The sequence below is a fragment of the Magnolia sinica genome, chromosome 5 (assembly GCF_029962835.1).
Source record: "Magnolia sinica isolate HGM2019 chromosome 5, MsV1, whole genome shotgun sequence".
NCBI lineage: Eukaryota > Viridiplantae > Streptophyta > Magnoliopsida > Magnoliales > Magnoliaceae > Magnolia > Magnolia sinica.
Window position 1 is genome coordinate 112536490 of NC_080577.1, and position 21840 is coordinate 112558329.

The following is a 21840-nucleotide window of genomic DNA, read 5'->3' on the forward strand; positions in this document are numbered from 1 at the left end:
ACCATCATAAGAAAAATTTATTTACCCGAGCTTATAACGTTTATCTATTCCCCATTTTAGCAAAGAAATAATATTGGAAATTGTGATTTTTTAATAGGTAATTTCTGAAAAATTTCCTCAATAAAAGCATTTGATTTGAATATTTTCCAAGTCCTGAAGGACTTTGGAATAGTATTCTTGAATTTTACACTATGATGGGGGTGTCAAGTATTCACCTCCTCCTGGAGGAAGTATTTTGCTACTATTTGATGAATTGTATATAATAGATTTTTTGACCTGGAATGTATGTACTTTGGGTCATCAACCCTTCATTTAACTGTTAAGAATAATCATTATCTCCTATGATTGTATTTTTGGCAATGCCTTTTACCTCCTTCTGAAGAGGAAGTTCTTCTCATTAAGGATCTTGCGCCGATGTTGGCTATCTCCTTGTGTGAAAGGAAAAAAGGAACAGAGGTTTTTTAGCCTTTTATAAATTCAAACTTTGCCATCCAGTGAAGATTTTCTTTGATGCTAGATTTTTTGCATCTTTATGGAGATGTCTTTTATACTTCTGCAATCAATTTTTAGAAGAAATGTTTGATTTAAAAGATCAAATTGAAATTTATTGATATAATAAATAATTATTAAAATTTCTTTCTTAATTGTAGAATATTTCTATTGGGTTCCATTCCATGAGCTAGATGTAAATTTCACTAATCGTTCGTTATTATTTATTTTTTGCTTTAGTATTCCATCATATCCTATGTTTGAGGCATCTGCCTCTACTATTTTGATAGCTTCAAGGTCAGAAATACTAAGACATTGAAGAGATTTAACCTTTGTGTCAACAGTTTTTCATAATCTGTTGTCCAAGCTGGAGAGGGTAATTTTTTCACCTTTGTGTCAACAGTTTTTGTTCTTGCACCAGATTACAATAAAAATACAAAACTTAGTTAAGACAACCTAGGAATCTTTGTAGTTGAGATTTCTTTCTCATCTCCTCAGGGATTTTATTTGGGAATTGAATAACCTTATTTATTGGGGGTGATCCTACCTTGGGATATCTTATGACCTAAAAAATTAATTTATGTTTGGAACAATTTTATCTTTCTTGTGGATATTATTAAACTATATTTATTTATGACTTTGGGAAACACATTTAAATGTTTTCAATGCTGACCTAAAGATTTTAAAAAGATTAGGACATAGTCTATACATAAAATATAAAAATTTGTATATGGTTTGAGTTACCCTTGAGGCTGTGCTGAGTATCCTATCTGTAAAAGGATTCAATCACTGTCTAATGATGAAGATTTAAAGGAGAAAACCAATCTTTGTTATTTGGGAATTCCACTAAACATCACAAAAACTGCATTAGAAATACAGATAATAACCAAATCCTGATCAGAAGCATTGATTCACAGGAGCCGCTCGTCTTTCAGAGCTGCTGTTTACCAATGATAAATCAGTCTCTATAACACAATCATTTTTGTTATTTCATCATTCCACCAAACAGCACTATAAACGTGCATTACAAATACATATAACAAAAATTCAGCTCTGAAGCATGGATCAGGAGTCGTTCGTTTTCTGAGCTGCTCAAAGACCTTTCAGTCATAGTCCACACAATGGCCGAGAGAAGTGAGAAATGAGAACCGATTAACAAGGAGCTCTTTTTTTTTTTTCTCAGGAGCCGCCTGTTTTTCAGCTGCTGCTTGCCGATGAAGATTATAGGCGGAAATCAAACACCATAATACTTCAATCATTCGTTATTTCGTTCCATTAAACCTCAAAAAACCCACACTAGAAATACATACATATAACAACCCAAGTTCTCAGCCCCAAAGCATATGGCATCAGGAGCCACCCGTTTTTCAGCTGCTGAAAGACCTTTCGATCAGGCCTTGCAATCAGCAAGAGATCCTGCATCTGTCGAGTTGTAAAAAAGATGTCGATTATACATACATACATCGCTGTGCCCGCCGCCAGTAACAGTTTCTAAATGTTGCACTTATCATACCCGGTAAACCATGACGAAGGCTCAGCTATTCTTGAGAACTCGCTGTCTCCTCCATCATAGAACGGCTCAAACTCTTGTCTCCACCGTTCATCACTCTCCCCTCCATCATATCTGGTGGGCACATTGGCATCATCATGCGTGTGTCTCAGCGCTTCCTTGGGCAGACGAGACTCTGCCAGGAACTGGTTCAGAGTGCTGATCTCTCTTTCATGCTTCTTCTTCAACTCAACAATTTCTTGGTGAGCTTTTTCAGCCACTTGCTCTGCCAATGTGGCCCGCTTCTGCAAGATGTCGGGGTCGGAAATAGACATTAATGCTTAATATGGTTCTTTGTACTAATGAAACATTAATGCAGCTCTAATGATCTTCTAATCATGTGGTAAAATCATTTATGAATAATGATACGTGTATGGGTCCCACCACCATCCTTCAAATCATGTATGGATAATAATCATTTGTGGATAGACAGTATTGATAAAACCAAGGTATTAATATGAAAACAAACAGAAATGGTATAGGACCCTGTTTAGCAATTTGTTCTATTGTTATCTATACTGCTTTACAGTATCTGAGTATATATCTGAGATTGCTATCCTAGCAAAATCAACTTATTGGCTAGAATACAGAGATGCTTGTATGGAGCATCTGTACCAACATGATTACTGGTTAACTAATGTTGCAGGGATATTGTCTGCAACTCTGTGTGCTAGTGTGGTAGCGATATGGCATAGATGTGAGGCCCAGCCATCCAACCTGTCCATCAGATGCATCACCTAATATTAAGCCCAGGTGCCAAAAATCAGCTGGAGTCAACACTCAAGTGCGCCACAACATAGGGAACAATGAAATATGGGACACCCACCCTTGATTTACACAGGAGCCAACCTGAATTTCTAAGCAGCCTGACTTTTCCGCCTGACTCTTCATCCAGACTCATCCAGACCAGATGAAAATCTGAATAGCCTGGATTTCTTATATACAACACGGTGGGCCCTCCACAAAAATCAAGGGTGGATGTTCCCTCCCAACTTGTTGTTGCCTTGTGTGTGGCCCACCTGATTCACATATCAGCCTGATTTTATGGAGCTGGGGTTGACATGCGCAGAACCATATGATGCACATGTCGGATTTTTTGCATGCATCACGTGGGCCGCCCCTTCATGAATTACTAACACTTTTTTCATGGGTGCAGACATGCTAGATGGGACATAGGTTGCTGTATCCATATCTGTATCTGTATCCTGAGTTTTGGGAAGTTCAAAGTCAAATCCCCGTCCTTGAAAGCCATAGAGTCTAGGCAATGTTTCCCAGACCAAGCAACAGGTGCAGGATGTGATGCACAGATTGAGACACCAATTGACCAGCATGCATTCATGCACGTGCAAATGAAAATGCCAACATAGATATGCATGCACACACGATTATGTTCATGCATGCACATACAAATGAAAATGCCAACATAGACATGCATGCACACACGATTATGTTCACATGTGCACAATCGTCCAGCCAAAATTTTCAGTTACTCACTTGCCCGACTGCAGCAGCTTCCTCTGCTTCTTTAAGGCGCACAAGCAGTTCGCCAGCAGCCTGTACAGCTTCAGCAGTATCCCTCAGTTGAGATTGAAGTCCTCTGTTTTCGTCTCTGAAGTACCGCCTCTCCTTCTCTCTTTCCACTTTCAGAGCTGAAATTTCAGCAGCAAGGGAATTAATGAACCTAGATTCAGCACCCTTGACTCCTGCTTTTGCAGCTGCTCGTTTTACATCTTCTATCCCATCTGTAATCTTCCGATGCCTTGCAAGCAAAGCAATGTGCTTCTCCTGAAGATCTGCATACTGCTCAAGAATGCGAGCATGACTCTGCATTGCCATTTGTAGTGCCTCTTTCAGCTCCTCTGAGCATTTCTTCTCAGAGTCAAGCTCTTGCTTCTGTTTTCTCGCAAGAGATTTGCTTGCATCCAGCTCAAGCCTCAGTTCTTCAGAAAGAGATATCCATTTGCTCTCTGTCTCAGTCCAATGACGCCTCTCCTGTTCAAATTTATCCTCAGCAGTTTCTTCAGTAGATTCCTGGGTTTCTTCAGTAGATTCTGGGATCATACCAAGAGGAGCTGGAATGGTTTCGCTTGGATACGTCAACTGAAGCAAAGGACTCCGTTTTCGAGGTGGCATGGGTGAAACTGAAGAGTCTATGTAATACTGCAACTGGCTTCTCAAATGCTGAATTTCTTCCATTAAGACATCCCTCTCGCCCATATCAAAGAAGTTTCGATACCCATCCAGCTCGTCTTGAACTCTTTTTAACTCGATTTTTGTCCTCAGTACCTCAGGATGGTTCTCATATTTCTCTCTCAGAAGCTGTTTAGATGCCAAATAACACATTATTAATTGAGAAATTTGAATAAAAAAGAAAAGATATTACGGACTAAAGCAACCAATGAAAAACAACAAGTCAAATTAAAAAGCAGGATCTAGCATACCTTGTGCTCATTTGCAAGAGACATAAACTCTTCCTCCATGAAATCCTCTGTGGGTAAAACACCATCCATAAGGGCCTCGAGACGATGGATTTTATCCTCTCGTGTCTGTTCAATTATTGCATTGCATTCACGTTCGTGCTTGTATTGTTGGACCTAAAACAAATGCTGAAATATTATGAGAAGCAAAAAAGTAGATATCCTACATTATGACAATCTTGAAACTGACACAAATAGCTTACCAAACGGTTGAGTTGTGTAATTTCCGCAGCTTGCTTGGCACAATATTCATCAAGTGCCATTTCTCTCCTGATGGCTCCTGCCAAGACCTTCTCCACTGCCTGTGGGGGCAAAAGAAATGTGTACTCATCAGACTAGCAGAACGTCAGCCCAACAACTACAATTTTCAAGAATGTGTGTGCATGTGTGTTATTGTCATTCTGTTGATGGTTTTTTCGTACTTTTGGTACTTGCTTCTTGGATTTTTCTGTAACCTGTGATTCCTCGACAGGTACTAACTGCAGTTCGGTAGTATCGTTAGCCTCTTTGTTGCATTCAAGCTGAAGTGTTCTTGTCTTGCAATAACTGCACACGAATTCTGATACATCTTCCAGCATTTCTGGCTCTTCCAGAAAAGTTTGAACGCCCACATCAACCTTTTCGACTGACAAAAATGGATTGAGATCCAGAGGTTTAAACGGAAACCTGAATGAAGATTGCCTCAAACCCAAACTCTGCTTGTGACTGTCGACAATTTGAAGACCACGATGAAGGCTAGCTGCCAGGTTTGTGGTTGGCGCAAGGGAATTCATAATTGCTTTAGAGGAGAGAGCACTGGAAGAACTATTTCTCAGTGACCGTGCAAGAGATGGCTTCTTTCTTGCTGTTAATGTCGATGACTTAATGTCGTCTGCTACATCTCTCCCAGATGCTGTTAATGTCAATGATGTCCTAAGACTTTTCGTGCTGTTGTTATCAACTCTGGGTGAGGCACTTAATGTTGGAGATCGCAGGACTGGTGATGAATCACATGGCACAATGCTAAGGCTATTGGGAGAATTTTGAGGTAGATCTGCAAGTATATCCGGAGAATCTCCAACTGTTGGTTTAGAGTCTACCTGAGCAAAGACCTTTTCCTCCAAAGTCTCCACACATGTGGAGCCTTTTTCTTCCACAGGCTCATCAAGTGATCCTCCATTAAACAACTTACAGTCTGGGGACATCAAAAGCTTTTCCTCAATTGGATCTCCCGCAGAACTACAGTTAAGTAAATCAGTTGTTGTATGGACCGTGTGCTTTTCATCATTATTACCTTCATGACCATTTAGCATGTCACGGCTGGGTAAAACTGGGACATTTGCAACAGCCACTTCGTGCTCATTGACTTCGTCAGATGCCATTTCTGATTGACAGTCTTCCATATTGACATCAGCCTCCTCGATGTCTTGCTTGCTGACACAACCAATTATAGAAAAGTCCTCCTTTGAAGCTTTCAATCCTTCACAGGCTATACCTTCTGACTGGACAGGTAGCTTGTCCACATTGTGAACATGTTCTCTGAAGGTAGCTGATTGCAGACCTACTTGAAGACAAAGCTTCTCAACATCTTCCTCATCAATTTCCATCTCCTCATCACTGTCATCTTCCACACGAGGCAATGTTGCTGGATGATTGAGGCTTAACCTCAAAAGATTCAAGCTTCTACGTGCATCCCATCCAGTTGAATAAGCACCATTGGACTTTATTCGTTGAAGCTCATCCTGTCAACCATATCAAACAGAACATACTTAATGTTTTAACATCGCTGAAAATTCAAAGAGCACAATGCTATATGTTTGAGGGCCCCAAAATACCTTCAGTTGGCGTATGAGTTCCCTCATGGCTTTCACATCATCCTGGGTGACTTCATTCACAACCGCTTTGTTCTTTATGGCCTTTGCACACTGTGCAAATCTCAAAGTGCTGAATGCTTCCCTCTTACAGCTACGTATATCGCAAATTAAGCAAGGAAAAGTGTGAGAAATGGTTGTTAGAAGCAATTTTATTTTTGACAGATTAAGAAAGAATTACCTTTGTGCTGGCGAAATTGCACAAATCATTGCCAATTTTGCATTGCCACCCAAAGATTCCTGTAATAAGAATGTCAACCTGGAATCTCTATATGGAATGTGCCTTTGCTTTCCTGATTGGGAAACTTCTGCAAGAATATTTATCACGTTCCTGCAAGTCCCAGTTAACAGCCATCAGCATAGAGATTTTTTTTCCCTGCCAAGGATGCAACTCCCACACACATGCACAAAATTGCTTGTCATGCACACATAACAGTACTAGATTTTTATATAAGAAACCAAGATCATGTCATATAAAACACTATGTTTAATTAGAACAGTACAGTAATTGACCACTTGCACATTCGGATGGAAGAAGATTAGGTTCAGTAACCATCCACTCAACCTTAAGCTAATAATGTTACAAATGTTTTAAAAAAGTAAATGTCAACATAGCAAAGACCAAAAAATTTCTGATATCATTGCATCAGTAATGTGGAGATGAGATGTGTAAGGGTAGTTCAGATGGGCTTTGTTTAGCCTGGTATTTCACTAAAAGCAGAAAATACTGACAGCTAGAACGGTACTTAACAGATAAAGTGGCTCCAGCACGCCATACATCAATGTATTCAGGAAAGCGAGCATAACAGGACCAAAGGTCATCTGTTTCGTCGTCCATTTTTAAATCAGTATTGATTGGAACCTTAACAATAGCCTAAAATATTAGTTACTTGAAATGCTACTTTTGGGGAACGTATCTGTTCCATTTTCAAGGATAATCTGGCATTCTCTCCACTACTCGTTGCATCGAAGCAAGCTAACCCACATTCGTTGTAAAGTGAGTACAACTAACACTAGCAATACAACATGGAAAAAAGTCCCCTAACACCTTGAAAATTGATATTCTTAAGCAGTTTATCCTTTGGAATCCACTGTTTTGACAATAAAATAGGATGATGAAATCATAAGAGGGTTTATCAGACTGGATCATGAATTAGATAGCCTCACACACACACACACACACACACACACACACACACACACACGGCTTGTATGTTCTTTAGCATTATCAATCTTTATGGAGTGAGGAAAAGGTGGTTGCTCAGTATCGATTTTGGATGCTTTGCTTAGATAATTTCTTAATAAAATATTTTGGCCACTTAAAAAAAAAGTATCAAATAATCTACATTTTACAAATAAATAGTCATACCCAAGCTGAGAAAGGGAACGATTAATATTCCCTGCTTCCTTCAAACGATCTCCTGTTGCATCTGTCAATTTCTGTCTTTCTGATCCAGCAAGATCAACCAGATTGATTCTGCTGGTCCTCAAACTGCTTAGTCCATTTGCTGTGCTCTGTAGATTTTTTTAAGAAAAAAACAACTCTTAGACTAAATATGGCAACTGTGCAAGATAATTCAAATTGCCTACGTGAAAACACACTGCTAGTCGGAGAAGCTATAATCACATGCTTCACAATGTTTTATAACATGACCACACAAGTCAAAAGCATACAACTCTACTTTCTTAATTTGTAACGTCCTAATGCATGGCAACAGAAACAACCAACGATAACAGACATTACAAAAACGGTGGCACATGAGCAGACCTTTGACTGTTGAATGGTCTCAATCAGCCTGCAATCTCATTGCTTTACTCTGAGAATGGATAAATGCAATAATTTCACCAATAAATTACTACTAGATTTGCAGATTTAGATCTTATGACATGTTTGGATAGCATAGCATTGAGCCATCCAATAATGACTAGCGCACACCAACGAGATTCAAAGCATCATACCTTTGTATGAGCGTAGCATCAGACCATGCTTGTGTTGAGCATCACAACCAATAATAGTCTTACGAGGAATCACTCCCAAAACAAGTGACTCCTCCTAGGGATTAAAAAAACTCCAAATTTTCATACAACTATTCATGAAAAAGTCTCTAAAGCAGAAGAACTACTAATGTAATTTTAATCCTTTATTTTAACAATTAATAAACGTAAAAAATACTAGAGCATCCCTAACCAATAACCATACAGGCTTTTCATAAATTAACTGTAACTTAATCAAATGATATTGGAATTTTATGATTATGGGCTCGTTTGAAAGATATAGGACCTATAATTTTATGATCTCGGACAGCTTGAAAACTAACTCAATCGAACAAAGAATGGACTAAAAACAGGCTAGCTCACTGTAAACATGGTTCAATAAAGTTCTCAACTTTCTTGTGAAAAAAAAAGGAATACACTAGTCAAAGCTTGAAGCCATATCTTCTACGTGAAAATCAAAAGCTCTAATTTTTCTCTACTTCAAAATCAGTTGTTAATACCTTGTACTTTTTTATGATTTTTAGATTGAGTAAATTCCCAATGTCAAATGGGTCATGGTTCAGATATATGTCCGGTCTGGGTTCTAAAACATTATTCATGACTAACTCTAACATCTAATTGATGAGGGCATCCGAGCACCTACACGAGTTTATCAGCGGAGGAAGTGGAGAGCTGAGGCCCCAACCCCAATTTCATTATGGTTGGATGATCATTACATGTGGCCCAGTGGACCCTCGAGTTCTTAGCCATGTTAAAGACCCCACATGCATGGTTGTGCATCTTTGAAGACCTCACACTGGGAAGATGCATGTAGGTTGCTTATTTAGAACTTATTGATACATCTTTGGATTGTTTGGATGTCACCCAACCTGATCTAGACCACATTTGGATGTTACAAACGTTAGACCACGCCGTTGGATATCTTGGACACATCGGTTTGGTGATCCGGACCGTTGGATATCTTGGACACATCGGTTTGGTGATCTGGACCGTTGGATATGTTTGGAGACTCGAGTTTAGGTATACAAACACTAGTCTACACATCCGAGCCATGGACACATTGGACCACATTCATCCAGGCCATTGATCACGTGTTGATGTGTGGACGTATCTGTTGCATGTTAGAGACCATCATTGTGTCATGTGGCACATCTTTATTTTTGCTTTATTTTTCAGTTTTATTTTAGGTTATTGCAAATTTATGTTTTGATATTGACCGTTAATAGATTTGCACAGTCAATAATAATTTTAGACTTAGATTTTCTTATATATACTTGTTTGAGACTTGAGACTTGAGAGTATGGACATATTGAATGAAATTTCTCTACATTGCTTCTTTAAGCAAGAAAACTTCCTGTGAATGGAATTTGGTGTGAGCCATTGGAGTGATTCTAAGTTATCTTTCTTATTCCTATCAGTGTATCTCTCTCTCTCTCTCTCTCTCTCTCTCTCTCTCTCTCTCTCAAACATCCTCTTTCCATTAAATATAATTTTCTCTTCTTTCTCAAACCTTAACTCCATCATTATCAACCCAACTCATCACTGACCAAACCGATTCAGCCCCACCACACCGTCCGTACAACTGCACGAACTTGTTCATACAGCTGAACGGCCCACCCCAAGTGTGTCCCTACATCCCACGGGCTACTCCAATCAAGCCCGGTGTGAAATGCGCATTACTCACCCCTGGTAAGGAGTCTCGAACACGAGACCTCCCCCGTGGACCCCAAATCGCATGGGTCACCCACCCCGAGTGTGCCCCTGCATCCAACAGGCGACCCCACTCGAGCCCAGTGTGAAAATGCCCCTGCATTAATCCCCCTCATTTATTTTTCTCTTCTTCTCTATTTTATAAAGCCTAAATTCTCAATTTCTTGATTCAAACCCAAACCCTAATCCATTCAAACCCTAGCAAAGCACAAGTCAATCCTCGAATCTATAACGAATCCTATGCTAGATGGAAGTTCAATCTTCCATTGGGCCATGTCCGATCAATAGCCTTAAGGATCTATTTTGCGGGATTGTGATGTGGTCTTAAATTTGAAGTTAATTGAATATTTGATTTCTCTAAATTTGTGGTAGATTGGCTTTATTTTATGCTTTGATTTACTCTGATAATCCGTTAATTAATTGATTTGCATCATCCTAGTTTAAGCCATCTGTCCTACATCACTAATTAAAGAATTAAAAAAACTGATGGATTTACAGAGTATGGTTTAATTGCATCATGTGTAGGATTCACTAACAGATTGTGGAGCAAACAAATTGACCAAACCAATTATTAAGGGGCCAAAATACTGTCCAGACAGAATATTGGTACCTAGATCTCTGAAAGAACAGATTGTGGGGTGCCTTCCTAAGGCTTTTTTACAAGACCTACTCCTAGGCTACAACAAATAGACTGTAATATGTAATAGAAATCAAGATATTCAACTTCATTGTTACCGATACATGCATGAGTAATAGCAGTCCTATGCAAACTTTATATTGGAATAAATCACATCTGAGACTAAAATGAGAAAGAAAATTCTCTAGCCATTTAAAATCACCAACTTTGTCTAATTGCTACTGCTAAAAATATATCCTTGGACAATCATTCAATCAAGAATCAAATATTACCTTGCAACGAGATTCGATAACACAAGTAAAGACACTATGTGAGCGCGAACTCTCTGCATTTATGCTCGTAGAGCCAATTTTCCTATTTGCCAACCCCTGCATCAGTCGTCAGTATGCAATGACTATAAATATAGTGTTCATAAAAATTCACAAAATCCAAATGCAATCTAACAACAAGATTGTAGACCTTAACATGGAAAGAAAATAAGAATGACTCTAAGAATTACATATATGTGTATGCTTGGACTGAAAAGGCAAAACGTTAGCAAATTACTAAACTCCTTTCAAAATGATTTAATGGTTGGATATGTAATCTGGGTGACATGGGTTGCAGTTTACCACACACACAAAAAGTGATGTGAGTTAAAGAGAAGGAGATTGAGGAAAGCAATTTTCCATCTAATTTTTTAAAATTTAATTCAATCTGGCCAGTATCTATGTTTTCTGAAGGAACTATAATAAATTTTCTAATTGTTCATATGCATAAACATGTAAATTCTAACGCAAGTGAGGTTGAAACATTAAAGTAAAGATAACTAGCAAATTGAAAATGATAAAAAAAGCCATCACAAGCAGTACATTATGCAAACAACCATTCACCAATTTGACGAAATATGTCCTAACAAAGACATGATTATCAACATTATTAAACACGTACAAGGATGAAGATAAAAAAGTGGCATGGCCTGGGGGGAGACTAATGAGTTCCCAATAACAGCGGGCCTTCATCAATTGTCGGCTTATGCCTTTTTGCACTTGTTAATTGTTATAAATGTATTAACTGCTAGCATCCAATATGAGATCCCTTTTGCATATGTAGTCTACAAATGGTGTGGCATTAGTTAACCAGGAGTAGAGAGAGGGAATGCAAATAGTAGTTCTAGAGGAAAGCTCTAAAGGCATAAAAGTTAATAGAATTAAGAGAGAGTATTTGGGGTGCAACTCTAATAAGAACATTTATAGATGTCAGGCAGTTCATTCAGAGAGCAGTCAAGAGATCCTATATAATGTATTTATTTTTATTTTTTTTGTTTTTGTTTTTGGCAATATTATTCAAAAGGATGGGAAGATTGACAGGGATGCTTCCAATATAATCTGAGGTGGCTGAAGTGGAGATGAAATGTGCATTTGGGGTGTTGAGTGATCACCACATGCTTATGAAACTTGATAGAAGCTCTTATAGGATTTCATTTGACCTAGACACTGCATGAGAAAAGATTGTGTTGCAGACATGAGGATGTTAAGATGGATGTATCTGAAGACTAGTAAGGATAGAATTCATCCGAAGCCTTGGAGTTGTCCCAATAAGATAAAAAAAAATGGAGACCAAAATGAGATGATTCTATCATGTTCAACAAAGTCAAGGAACAACTCCAATAAGGAAGGGGCAATCAGGGCCTGAAAAGAGGATTATAGGAAGAACTAAAACGGCTTGGATTGAGGTGGAAAGAAGAGATATGAAGGCTTCAACAACTGAGGATAGGACCCTAGAATTTAGATGGGATTGGTTGATGCAACAGGATCTATAAAGCAGAACCCAAATACTTGGGACAAGTTTATGATGCTGATAACAATCATTTCATGATAACTTCAAGGTATAAGGTATCAAAAGGTAAAGCAATTAAAACATTTCGTCATATCATCATCAAAGCCTTATCCTAACTAAAACATTTCGCCATATGCTATAAACATTTTACATCCTAAGTTGTTCAGATAGAGAGCAGAAATGGGTCCAATGAAAACTGGTGTTTTAGAAATTTGTGGATCTATCAATGGAGAAGATATATTCATATGTTAAATTTTGAAAACAAATCCAATGTTTGAAGTACCAAATCCACATAAAATATATAGTAATATGAGCTGATGGTTCCTACAAAATCCCGGAGGATATAGACAACAACTGACAATTATTAGTTTCGTTGCAATAAAATAACAGAGGCCAGATCACATATACATTACTCTATATCATAAATTCACAATGTCAATACAAATTCATACGCAATAAAGCAACCTAGATGTTTTCGCCAACAACCAGACCTTTATTAGAAGTTGCCTTATGTCCTTCATTGTACAGACATACTCCTCAGTCAAATTGTCTACATACACACCACACTTGACATCTTCTCTAATCTGAAAAACATATGCCAAACCAAAACATAAGGAGACCACGATATCTAATAGAATAATAAAAACATAATGCACATATAGAGGTGCAACTTCTACCTGAAGGTTCCTTTGATTTGGATCCAATAAGTCAGTGATTTGTTCATTATAAATCTGTCATATAACAGTAACAAGAATTATAACATAGAAGTATTTAAGGAAGTCAAGCATAAAAACAAAAAACAAAAATGCAATACCTCCAAAAATGAACAGCGGCATTGATAATTCAACTGTTTGTCAGTTTGCTTATCTTGCTCCTGAGAATGAAATGCAAGAGCTTAGATCATGGTAATGTAACATGGTCAGGATAATGTGATTAAGTATGAACATGGTTTGAAGTGAAGAAAGCGTAAAACCTACTTCAGTTATTCGCACAAAAAGTCGCTCGAAGACACGGGGAGTTAAACCCTTTTGATGATTACTCGACGGATTATCTTCAACCAAGGCATTTGGTGGTCCCCACATGGTATATGTCTTTCCGCTACCAGTCTTAGCCATTAAATTACATCAACATGATTAATTTGATCCTCAAGAAAAGCTAAACTAGGCCTTCAAGAAAATAAAAGCTATGGAAAAGAATATAACATTTCAAATTGGGAAGATTGAATACCTGTCCATATGCAAATATGGAACTGTTAAACCCAGCCAAACAGTTCTCAACCAATGGCAAGCCTACAAGCTCGAATATATCTTGCTGGTCAAAAATGAAAATGACAAAAACTGAGAAATTCTTCATATACAAAATGTATAAATTTCTTTGTTGCATTCAATTGTCAATTATCATGAATTACTAAGAAACAAAAGCAACTCATTAAAAAAAAAAAAAAACCACCTGGCTTGAATCTGTGTCAGCAACAGAATCAAATGTGAACACATGATCAAGGATGGACAAGGAATTAGTGGAAGTCTTCTTTACTATCTGTCCCCCTTCTTCCTCTTCCTCTTTTGGAGGCCGCATTCGGACTATTACCTAAAGAAGATAGAAAATTGAAAAAAAATGAAGAATCGAAGTAAAATACAAATCTTCATCTGATGGGCCCCATCATGTATAGGGGTGCACATTGAACCAGTAGAACCGTGGAACCGGACCAGAACCGACCAAACGGTCTGGTTTGGTCCGGTTCTAGAGTGCACCGGTTCCGGTTCCAAAAATCAAAGAACCGGTTACATCGGTTCGGTTCTCGGTTTGGGGGTATGTAGAACCGAACCGAACCGTGAACCGATCCGTAGAACCAAACCATGGATCCGATCCGTAGAACCGAACCGTGGAACCGAACCAAGAACCCTTTTATTGTTTCCATATTTGACTCATGATTTATGGTTTATAATGCACCATTTAATTATTTTCATAAATGTATTTTTGCACACCTTATACAATATCTAAACCATTCATCAAATGGACCACAACATGGATGGACATGGGATAGATAATAAAATTAAACATGCAATTGGGCTGGATTATAAAAAGCCCAGAACCGTGGAACCGATCCGGAACCAAACTGGTTTTAACGGTTCGGTTCTGGTTCGGTTCTAGGGTGCCAACGGTCCGGTTCCTGTTCTGAATATCTTAGAACTGTTAGGAACGGTTCGGTTCCAGTTTCACCCCAGAACCGGACAAAACCGACCTGTGTGCACCCCTAACCATGTATGTGTAATGGACCAAAAAATCCTGTCTAGACGACAATCCAGCCATCCAATTGTTGGACAATTGGACATTTAGTTATATTCTCATTTAGCCATCCGTTTGAAGGCCAATTTTCTGATGGCTAGGATTGTTCAACTGAGAGTTTTTTGGCCATCGTCCATCATCAACTGCAGTTCCTGCAAGACCAACAGTCTGGATCCGCCTGTACAGAAGACAGACCTAAATGAAAAGACTGTAGCTCAGGTTGAGAATTATACATTTTTTACTCCCCAAATTCTGATCTTTGGCCTCCATTCTCAAAACATCCAATTCCGAGATTGCAAAACAAGACGGGGGAAAGAAACAAAGATACCTGCACGCCGGAATCAGCAGGTGCTAGGGTTCCATTGTCAACTGCGGTTTCAGCAATCAATTTCCGTTTGAGAGGATTTGGCGGTGGCCGCGGCGGGAGTGGACTTCTGATCTTTGCTGCAGAGGACAATTTCGATGCGGGAGAAGGCGACAGGAGTGAAGGATCTGCGATCGTGTTTGGATCGACATTTTCAAATCCAGATCTCATTCGGCGGGAAGATCTCTGATGCTTCTGAGAAGAAGGGTTTGGGGAATGAGGGTTTTCAGAGGTCGAAATTCCTCGCGGGATTCCGTTCCTGTGATTCGAAGTGCTCTTCATTGCAGCAGAAATGGAGAGAAAGAGAAGATGAAAAACCCTAAAACCCTAAAAAATGGAGAGAGAGAGAGAGAGAGAGAGAGAGAGAGAGAGAGAGAGAGAGTGAACCAAAAGAGCCGTTGTGAGAGAGCAGAGAGGGAGACAACAGGGTTTGGATTTTGAAAACTATGCCATGGAGGCTCGCGCTCTTATGACACGCCCAAGCTGCTCGCCACTGCTACCCCACCACTTAATGATCCAGACCGTTCATCTGGAAAGGCCCAATGCATAGGTATCAAGTTCCAACTAATCAATATCATCAGTTATCTTTCCCGTTCATCAAAAGCTGAGTAAGAAACTTTCTCTACGGGCTGTTGTTTTTTACTCATCATTTAATGAACAGGGAAATCTCTAATAATCAGATCTTTTATGCAGCCCATCTGCGGTGGGACCCTCTAGACGAACCGTATAGATCATCGTGTAGTGGGCAGAAGAGGCCAGTAGACTCACACAAGTCACGTAACTGTGGCATCTATCGAACACGTGTGTACATGACCGCAAAACCGACGGTCAAAATCGCAGCCCACAAAATAACGGGCGCGGCTTCGGTGTATCCGGGGATCCACCGAGGTGGGTAGATCCCTGACTATAGGCCCACCTTGATGTATGTACCTTACATCCACGCCGTCCATCAGTGTTGATAGCTCATTTTAGGATATTATGCTAAAAATGAAACAGATTAAAATCTTAGGTGGTTCACACCAACGGAAACACTGGTGATTGAAAATTAAAGGCTTATTGTGCACCACAATAGTTTTGGGTCAAGTTGATATTTGTGTAGTACCTTCATCCTGCTCTTTGTGACCTTATCAACAGGTTGGATGGTAAATAAACGTTCTGGTGGCCGCCAAGAAGTTTTTAACGGTGGGTATTCAATTACCACGGTTTCCAGTAGTTTGGTCCACCTAAGATTTGGATCTGCTTCATTTTTTGGAACATCCCTAAAATGAGTTTTCAAAACGGATGAACGGTGTGGATGTAAGGAAAATACATCAAGATGGGCCCCACAGTAAGCGATCCACCCACCACCGGAATCCACCCAAGTCGCGCCCAAAATAACAGCGGTTGGGTGACAGATGAATTTTTGGCTGCCGACCTTTCTTCTCAACCGTCCATTTGATGGCCATCCATTGCAGATCTAGTCAGTGTAGTTTGCAGGTAATGCTACCATCCACAATGGAGCTGCTGCAAGCTTGGATAGGTCCCACTAAATTCATAGTGTATTAATGTAACAACAAGATAATCGAAAGTCTCCCACATTGCTACCATTGGAATTGTTCTTAGGTATGTTTGTTTTTTTCAATTCCATATGTAAATACTGGTAATATTTAATAAATTTTTTTTTTTTATTGGTGTTTGTTTAAAAGGAAAATACCTTGTAATTATGCTTGAAAAACAGTGCCACAAGGCATGAATCCAAAGGGGCTTCTCAAAATCTATTGGTCCCACTGTGATGTGTGTGTGTATATATGTATATATACCATTTTACCATCTCACTACAAGACATGAGCTTAAAAATGAGGCATCTCATTACAAGACATGAGCTCAAAAATGAGGCAAATTGGAAGTTAAAATTGAAGCCTCCGTAAGGCTTACTTGATCTGTATCTATCATCCAACCCGTTTATAAGATCAAACTACCATGTTTGAAGAGTATGCACAAATATCAACTTGATCCAAAACTTTTGCGGCCCCAAAAAGTTGGACATTAGGCATTCAATTCCCACCATTTCCTATTGTGTACTCCATTTTAGCTACGAATCTGCCTCATTTTTGGGCTCATGCGCTAGAATGAGCTTGCAGAATAGATGAACGACATGAATAAGATACAAACATCGTGGTGGGCCCCATGATTTTATACGTGAAAATTGGACAAATTCAATACTACGATTTCAAACAAGCTCACTCTCAACGTTGACCTCAAGATATTGCTGCAGTAAGTACATGTGTAAATAATCATTACCTGTTTACAGGTAATAATATTTGGTGTGTATTGTCTGTTCCACGTCAACAATCTCAATAGGATCCACGACCTCGGCCTTACTATGAAACATGCCTTGCTGGTTGGAGTCTTTCAAGATGTTGGGCATGGTGTATGTCCAATATGTGGTTTGTGGCTACGAAGATAGCCATGTAGTTCATTCAAATCAACAAGCTCCAAGCGAGTGATTGCATATGGTCGGGCAGTAAGATGCCTGATAATAACACCCTGATCCATAGCCCAAGAGCTAGATTGAGTGAAAGATACCTCGTTTCAATACCAAGGCCTTGGCATCGATCCCTGACAGTGGGTGTACTAACAAGCTAACCCAGAGAAAAAAAAGAGAGAGGGAGAGAAGAAAAAAAGATGCCTAATAATAATTATCATTTTTTTAAAGATATTCAATTATTGAAAGTGTACTTTTTTTTATTGTATAAGTTGCAATGTTGGTTGTAGTAGGTGCGCTTGAGATTAGGTCCTTACTCATGCTTAGGTGGTAGACTCACGGACACAAGGTCATGGGTGCAAGTACCCATTATGGTAAAATCTCATTGTGGTGTGAGTGCGTGTATAAATAATAATAATAAAATAAAATAAAAAGATGTGCTCAAGGTAGTGAGGATAAATGATTCTCAAGTGCAGTCCAAACATCCTTGGATATATACAAGTCCATGAACTTAGTATGAACACTTTCAATGAAAGAGATAATAAGCTACCTTACAAGGAGTTGATCCTGTTTTTCCCAACTGACGTAAGTCGGATTTGATATTATTCTGTCCGTGGACTCAAGATTTGAAAGTGTTTTTGGCAAGCAAGGCTTTGTGCCATCGATGTAGTCGATAAGGTAATGTCCTCGAAGAATGGGCATTAGTTGAAATTTCCATAATAAGTAGTTGTTTTGGACGAGTTTGGTGGTGAGGAAATGCTAAAAAGTTAGGAATGAAGAAGAAGAAAATGAAAAGGATGCATGAGGGTTGAATGTAGCTATTAGAGATCAAAGGACATGAGCTTTTATGGCCCAGATATCATGAAGCAAAACAAGATAATTGAAAGTCTCCTACACTATTATATCACTGTTAGAGGGATTGAAGGATAGGATTCGATTTTGATTTTCGGTATATATATATATATATATATATATATATATGAATATGATTTGGCTGTCCATTTGGTATGTCACGTATAATTAAGTAGTTCACTTGATTGCAAATGGTGAGAAAAGAAAACGATACACAGTTTACATATAACTGAGGAAATCAAAAAGCTTGTAGATCGATGTGATTTTTGTACAGTTAATCATCGGACCATCCCGTATAGCCCATTATATCAATTGTTTGGACTATGGGCCGCTGAATCATGGGCCTAGAGGTGTACACGAACCAAGCTAGCTTGGTTAACTCGCTCGACTCGACTCGAAAAAGCCTGATTCAACTCGGTTTGAAGCTGAGTTCGAGCTGATTTTTTGATCTCGAAAATGAGTTTGAGCCGAGTTCAAGCAGGCTGTAACATCTTTGATTTTCACTATTTTGGATTTCCAAAAATTCATCAATTTTTATTTTTTATTTTATTTAATTAACTTATAACATCACTTAATGACCATTAGCACTCAATGATAGTTTAAACACGGGTGGAACTAGTAAAGAACCGCACCAGTCCGATTAATCAGCCGTAGGAAGCCAATGAATCCGCCCAATCACTTGAATATCAGGTGTAGTGTAACGTCCCACCCAACCAGAACAGTGTCCTGAGGCGTCCACGTAGGATTTGCCACAGGACTGTTCATTTAAGCAACTCATAGTGAGGTATCACAAATAAATTAGACCAAGATTAACTCAATTGAATAGACCAGACGAGCCTTGATAGAACCTGATGCGGGCCTCCAAGCCAGATGGCCGTTTACACTTAGCGACAGCCCGTGCGGGCTATACCGCGACATGGGAAGGTCAGAAAATTATAAAAATTCAAGGGAACATAGATCTCACTGGGCTTGGGGATCATCGCGGACCACGGACCCAGTGGACACCCAGAAGTGAAATCTGGCACTTGCCAGATGCGGCCCACCAATGCCAAAATTAGAATCTGGCATGTGTAAATAAAACTAAAATGTAAGACATTTCAGCTGTCAGATTTTTTCATAATTTACGATGAGGATCTAATGTATTTTTCTACACCCGCCCACAAAAATCTGGGTCCCGATCGTGAAACGGTGACCGTTGATCGCAAATCGGACCGTTGCGGTAAAACCCCGCATCCGTTTGCCCCCAAAATTTTCATGGCCCTTCATCGGGCCATGGAGCACCTATCCTATTAGTTTCATGGCCAGAGGGCCACCAGAACTGCCCTGATTCTCCAAACAAGCTCTACACCGCTCGTTGGTGGGCCACTAGTTCCAAAACTATAGAATAATGTCCGTCTCACTGGGCTTGACGTCCATTGCGAGAGTCGGACTTGGGTACTGCCCAGAACCGGTCAACTTGAGCCAAAGGACGAGTGCATAAGAAGTGCAAATACCCTAAAGGAAGGAGTTGGAACTTAAGTGAATTGAGTCGTCCACTCTTATGTAAAGTTGAGGATTTCGGACCGTTGGTTTGCGGCCAAATTTTACCCGTGGAGTAAGGGTATTTCCCTGCTCATATCCGTATAGTCGCGGCCCCGATCGACCATCGATGACCGTTGAACGGATTTCTAATCATATCTGTCGATCGACGCATCGAAATGGCGGGCCGATCGTATCCATACGTAGATCATCATTAAGGTTAACTATTTTGCGGTGTATATCGACTTGTACACCCCATTGTGGGCCCTAAAGCTTAGAAAGACCCTCTCATAGGTCTAGTATAGTGAAAACCTAGCACTTGGGACCATTTACACTAAATCTGACATTATAAAAGGGCCTCATTTGGGGCACCCCTCTCCCCATACGAATTTGCCCTAGAGAAGGAAAGAGAGAAGAGAGAAGAGGGAGAAAAGAAAGAGGAGAAAGAGAGAGGAAGAAGAAAGGAAAGGAGATGTGGTAGAAGGTGGGGCCCAATAAAGCTCAACCTTGCAACTCTTTACCCATTCTCTAAGGAAACCTCCACTAAACCCACCCATGCCAAGAAGTGGAGGTAAGAATGGTATATTTTTCTTCAATAGAGCAACTTAGTGTAGATTTCTAGGCATTAATGTTCTCTTTCTTGATTTTGATTTAGGAAATGGTGGTTTTACCTAAATCCCCAAACTCTAAGATCTCAAAGAATGGAAATCTCTTCTTAAGGTGCGGACTATTATCCTTAGGTGGTCTAGCACCAATTATAATTGGAGTTTAATGATTTTTTTTGCTTGGTATGTTGTATGGAAGAATCTAGAGGAACCTAGGAATGGTATGTTGTTGGATTGTATGGAATGACATGTTTAGTTCTCCTTGATGTTAAATCTTGCCTCTCATGATCTAGTGTATGGATGATTACATGCTCGTGTTTGTTTGATTTTCTTTTCTCTCATATGTGTTGCTTCTTAGTGTGTTGATTCATTGTTCTTGTGTAATTGATCCCTTGAGGTGTAGGAAGTGCTTAACTTCCTCACCAACCCACACCACACACATACACCTTATTCATGATATTTATAGTTTGCTTGCTAGAAAAATTTGAATTGTATATTGAGTAACATGAGAACATGGTGATGAATATGCTTGATGTTACATTGGTAGTTGGCATGCTATGAGTCATTATTCTTACCCTTGGGTTGGTCAGGAACATGAGGAGAGCGAAGGTGGTTCCGTTGGTAGGACTACCTTGAGGCTAAACCCATGGGTTTGGGCGAGTACGTGTGGGCGGCAGTAGTTAGGCTACATGGGTCGCTTGTACCCGATGTCGTTCCGCCACATAGTTGTCTAGGCTTGTGCGGTTTAGTCCACTGGCTGACCCACCTGGTTTGTTAACCTTGTTTGCTCACATATGTATGGAAACTGAAACACCCTACCACCATTCTAGCCCATCGATACTGGATGGAATATTGATCCACAGTCTCGTGAGCCGGGCATGGTGGAATGGGACACTGTGTCCGAGCTATCGGCCTACGCTGAGGTAACGCGCCTCCCCGTAGTGACGTCGAGCGACCCCACATTTAGCACCCCCATGTGCTTGAAGTCGGAGATGGGGAAAACCCGACGGGGTCAAGGATTGCGGGGTCTCGGCCTCACACATTGGGGGGTCTTGGCCTTGCAACTAGTTCAGGGCATTTGATACGTGGGGTGTATCAAATTTCCAAATCTGCTGGATGAATGGACTTAACTAAAAACCCAGTTAACATTATCATTGCATGGCATTAGCTAGGTTGGCGACTCGGCAGTCGAGGTCGCACTGAGGGAGTGTTGTCATACGCGATCG

General features: G+C 39.7%; 1 protein-coding gene across 2 annotated transcripts; it reads right to left on the minus strand.

The window, feature by feature from the left end:
• Positions 1-1439: 1439 nt before the first annotated feature.
• LOC131246755 (kinesin-like protein KIN-12A) lies at positions 1440-15536 on the minus strand. Of its 2 annotated transcripts, XM_058247143.1 has the most exons (17): positions 15140-15536; positions 13975-14112; positions 13753-13836; positions 13503-13631; positions 13340-13399; positions 13203-13256; positions 13017-13109; positions 10980-11075; positions 7735-7880; positions 6547-6696; positions 6330-6459; positions 4938-6236; positions 4719-4817; positions 4480-4632; positions 3533-4357; positions 2003-2283; positions 1440-1911 (listed from the first exon to the last, which is right to left on the minus strand). In XM_058247143.1, the coding sequence occupies exons 1-17, from the start codon at positions 15455-15457 to the stop codon at positions 1893-1895; spliced, it is 4074 nt and encodes a 1357-aa protein (XP_058103126.1). In that variant the 5' UTR covers positions 15458-15536; the 3' UTR covers positions 1440-1892. The 2 variants fall into 2 exon arrangements, with proteins under 2 accessions (XP_058103126.1, XP_058103125.1); XM_058247142.1 differs by having other exon boundaries at positions 1440-2283; positions 15140-15534.
• Positions 15537-21840: the final 6304 nt, after the last annotated feature.